The 5,243-nt window shown below is 44.5% G+C and overlaps 1 gene segment (V, D, J or C); it reads left to right on the plus strand.

The window, feature by feature from the left end:
• The first annotated feature begins 801 nt into the window (after positions 1-801).
• LOC106726841 lies at positions 802-1,299 on the plus strand. The segment is given in 2 exon segments: positions 802-892; positions 974-1,299. Coding segments are annotated over 2 exon segments (372 nt in total).
• The last annotated feature ends 3,944 nt before the right edge of the window (positions 1,300-5,243 follow it).

Here is a 5,243-nt window from a genome sequence, read left to right on the forward strand (position 1 = left end):
AGGCTTCCATATCATTTAAAATATGAGAGATTCTCAACGGTTCACATGCATAATCAGTGCTTTTATTTCTAGTATTTTCTCCAGGTTAAAACATGATAATCTCTGAAATGATTAGCTAGGGGTCTGTGCAATTTGCAATGGGCTTTCATAAGGGAAGAGCTTTCACAGTGTATTATCCTATATAATAAAAGCTTAATGTGCTGAGTTTCTGGACCACTGGTTGGCTGTTCAATCAAGCAATCTAAGTGTAATGTGCGAATGATCAGCTAGGGTCTATCAACCACTCGCTAAGAACTGCAATGACCACCAGGGGGCAGATGCTCTAACCAGAAGGGTAGCTTGCTGCTGGGGTCCAGCAAATAGGGACTGAGGGAGATGTTCCCTATATACCTTGGAACCCACCCGCAGGCCTCCCTGGCTGGCCAACCTCCCACATCTCTCCCCAGCCCCGATTGTGCACAGGTGGGGTTTCTCCGCCTAGCCGGCACCTTCTCACAATCCGGGACCCCTCGGGAGATGTGGGACTGCTGGTTTCGGCCCAATCCCACAAGCCAGGCCAAAGAACCCCACTGCTGCACGAATTAGTGCACTGGGCCTCTAGTAACAGAATAAAAATGTTCCAACATCAAGAATCAAGAGTCTCCCTTTTTCTTGTGCTTTGGTAGTAGTTACTCATATCAAAGTCAATATCGACCTCAGTCCCTCTACTTATAGGAAAGGCTGACCCACATGCAAATTTCTGTTCAAGCTCCAGGGTACATCCTCTCCTGGGCTGTGCAGCCTCACAGCTCTCTCCTCACTCAGGGCTGAGGTCTCTGGGAAGGCAGAGCTGTGGTCTAGAGGAAGATGAGGCTACTGGGTCTTCTCCTGTGCCTGCTGACAGCCCCCCAAGGTGAGGGTCAGGGGTCAGACAGGGGTCATGGGATGGCTGTGACTGCAGGTGACTGACAGGACTGATGCTCCTTGTCCCCAGGTGTCCTGTCCCAGGTGCAGCTGCAGGAGTCGGGCCCAGGACTGGTGAAGCCCTCGCAGACCCTCTCCCTCACCTGCACTGCATCTGGATTCTCTCTGACGAGCTATGATGTACACTGGATCCGCCAGGCTCCAGGAAAGGGGCTGGAGTGGGTCGGGGTTGTGTGGAGTGATGGAAGTACATACTACAACCCAACACTGAAATCCCGCCTCAGCATCACCAGGGACACGTCCAAGAGCCAAGTTTATGTAACACTGAACAGTCTGAGAGCCGAGGACACGGCCGTGTATTTCTGTGCAAGACACAGTGAGAGGAAGTCAGTGTGAGCCCAGACACAAACCTCCCTGAGGAGACAGCTGGGCTGGGCTGCAGGGGGCGCTCAGGACACCAGGGGGTGCTCAGGACCCACAGCCCAGAGAGCAACCCCAGGAGCAGGGGCAGAGGGAGGTGGGGAGGGAAGGGCCTTCCTGTTGGGCGCAGGGATTTCCTCTCAAGCTCTCAGCTGCCTCCAGGGACGGCTCCTACTCTTTCTCTGAGGCTCTCATTTCCCGCTTTCTCACTGCAGACCCCAGAGGAGGGGGTAACACTGCTGCTGGCAGAGGACCTGTGGGCAGCGATGGGGACTCTCCTCACCACGTGTCTGTATTTCCTGCTTTTCTTTCTCCACAGAGACCATCCTCAGTGCTCTCATTGGCCTGTGGTTGGAAACTTTCCCACCAAGAGAGACCCCAGCACCCCCCAGGCCTCTGTGTGCTGAGCTCGGGGTCTGACCCACATGCCCACCTGTCCCCATAGGGCCCTTCCTTCTGACAGGCCCCCAGTAAATAAAACAGGGGCACGTCCCGCGGACCGTGGAAGCTGGATGGACCCATCTGAATGGTGCAAAGGGCCCTTGGGGGCTGCTCCCTGGTCACCTCCCCTGTACAGGTGCCATGACTTGCTGTTTCTGGTGCCACAAGAAATGACCTCAGCTCTCTCCCCATAGGTGTCACACCAGCACTGATGTCAGATGACAGCAGTTTTCGTATCCCATGTCACGCAGTTTCATAGGGATATTTAACAAGGTTCATTGGAAATCATCTCATTTCAACAAGCAGCTGACTTGGGAAATCTCTTGGTGAAGAAGACAGCTTTCAGTTTTCCAATTTTTTACTTTAAATCATGGGCTAAAGTTTGACATTCCATAATGACGGTGTTGGATCCTGTGTATATCAGTCCTTTGAGGACTCTAACAGGATAATAACCCAGGTTGAGCTGCCTGAGAGGTTGTTGCCCTATCTCAGCATTTTCCCAGCCTCCATGTTACAGGTGTTGTAGTGGCTCCACCTTCACCTCACTCGCATCTGCAGGACAGAGGAGACCTCCTGCACTTCCCTCCTTGCTCCTTTGGTGGGTTTCCAGGAGCCATGAGAACCCACTGTGTCTGGAAAGCAAGAGCTGGTTCTTTGAAAAGATCAAAAAAAGCCAGACTCACAGCCAGACTCACCACGAAACAAAGGGAGTGGTCCAAAATAAATAAAATCAGAAATGAAAGTGGAGACCTAACAACTGACACCCCAGAAATAAAAAGTAGTGTAATAAAGTGCTATGAACAATTATATGCCAACAAGCTGGACAACGTGTATGAAATGGACAAATTCCTAGAAAAACACAGTATCCCAAAACTGAAACAGGAAGAATCAGAAGACCTGAATAGGCCAATAACAACTGAGGAAATAGAAGCAGAAATCCAAAAATACCCAGCAAACAAAAGTCCTGGTCTGGATGCCTTCAGAGGGGAGTTACCAAACATCCAAAGAAGAACTAACAGCTATACTCCCCAAATTATTCAAAAAAAATCCAAGAGGAACACTTCCAAACTCTTTTGTGAGTCCAGCATTATGCTAATTCCAAAACCAGATGACACTACTTAGAGAGACAATTACAAGCCAATATCCCTGATGAGCCCAGATGCTAAAATCCTCAACAAAATATTAGCAAATTGGATCCAGCAATATATTTAAAGAATCAAACACCATGACCAAATGGGATTCATCCAGGGATTCAGGGCTGGTACAATATTCGTAAATCAATACACATGACACATCACATAAACAAACTGAATGACAGAAATAACATGACCATATCGTTAGATTCAGAAAAAGCATTCGACAAAACCCAACACCCACTTTTGATAAATATTCTCAGCAAAGTGGGAAAAGAGGGCTCATATCTCAACACAATAAAGGACACGTGTGACAGACCTACAGCCAGAATCATTCTCAATGAGCAAAAACCAAATCTATTTCCCCTATAAATGGAACAAAACAGAAATTCCTGCTTTCACCTCTCTTATTCAACATAGTACTGAAGTCCTGGCCACAGCAATCAGACAAGAAAAAGAAATAAAAGGCATCCAAATTGGAAAGGAGGAAGTAAAACTCTTATTATTCATAGAAAACATGATATCGTACATAGAAAACCCTAAAGACTACACACAAACACACAAACACATGTAGATTTAATAAATGAATTCAGCAATGTAGCAGGATACAAAATTAACATACAGAAATCAATGGTAATTTTATATAACAATAATGAATTCTCAGAAAGGGAAACCAAACCAACAGTCCCATTTACCATTGCATCCAAAAATTATATTTATGAATACACTTAACCAAGCAGGTAAAAGACTTGTACTTAGAAAAGTACAGGACATTGAATAAAGAGATAGAGGAAAATATAAGCAAGTAGAAAACTATACCATGATCATGGATTGGTATATTTAACATCATTAAAACGTCCATATTACCCAAAGCTATCTAAAGATTCAATGTAATCCCTATTAAAATTGCAACAGCATATTTCACATATCTACAACAAATACTCCAAAAATTTATATGGAACCAAAAAAGACCCCAATTAGCCACAGCAATCTTGAGAAAGAATAAGAAAGGTGGAGGGATCACAATACCAGATATCAAATTATACTCCAAAGTCATTAAAATAAAAACAGCCTAGTACTGGCACAAGAACAGGTATATACATCAATGGAACAGAACAGAGAAACCAGAAATCTACCCAAGACATTATGCTCAATTAATATTTGACAAAGGAAGCAAGAGCATACAATGGAGTCACAACAGTCCCTTCAATAAATATAGTTGGAAAAATTAGACAGAAAAACATGCAAAAAAAAAAAAACACAAAACAATACACGAACATGCACCATACACAGGAGTAAACTCAAAATGGTTAAAAATACCTAAATGTGAGTAGGTAAACCATAAACATCCTAGAAGAAACCATGGGCAGCAAAATCTCAGACATCTCTCATAGCAATGTGTTTACAGATACATCTCCCAGGACAAAGGAAACTAAGGAGAAAATAAAAAAATGGGTATACATCAAAATAAAAAGTGTCTGCACAGCAAAAGAAACCATCAACAAAACGAAAAGGGAGCCCAGATTATGGGAAGACATATTTGGCAAGGATCCATGTGATAAAGGGTTTATATCCAAAATGTATAAGAAACCCATACAACTTAAGGACCTAAATACAGAGTTCTCCAGAGGGAACATACAAATGGCCAACAGACATATGAAAAATGCTCAAAGTCACTGTCCATCAGAGAGATGCAAATTAAAAAGACAATGAGGTATCAGCTCACACCTGTCAGAATGGCTACCATCAACAAATCAACAAATCAACAAATGACAAGTGCTGGCGAGGATGTGGAGCAAAGGGAATCCTCATACCCTGATGGTGGGAATACCGACTGGTGCAGCCACTATGGAAAACAGTATGGAGTTTCCTCAAAAAATTAATGATGGAACTGCCATTTGACCCAGTGATCCCACTTTTAGGAATATATGCTAAGAGACCCCAAACACCAATCATAAACAATGTATGCAGCCCTATCTTCATAGCAGCACAATTTGCAATAGCTAAGACTGGCATCAGCCAAAATGCCCATGAGTAGATGAGTGGGTAAAAAAGATGTAATACATTTGTGTCACCAAATACTATGCAGCAGTAAAAGAGACGGATATCTTACCCTGTGGGACAGGATGGAGGGGCCTGGACAGTATCATGGTAAGTGAAATAAGGCAGTCAGAGAAAGACAAGTATCACAAGACCTCACTCATATTTGGAACCTAATGAACAAAACAAACTGATTAAGAGAATGGATCCAGGCCTCCGGCTGGGAAAAGGGGCTCTGGCGGCAGCTCCGGTCTGCGTGTGTAAGCGCATGGGAGACTGCTTCTCAGACCACTTGCAGTTGCAAAT

This window comes from Myotis brandtii, unplaced genomic scaffold (genome assembly GCF_000412655.1).
Source record: "Myotis brandtii unplaced genomic scaffold, ASM41265v1 scaffold3206, whole genome shotgun sequence".
Classification (NCBI taxonomy): Eukaryota; Metazoa; Chordata; class Mammalia; order Chiroptera; family Vespertilionidae; genus Myotis; species Myotis brandtii.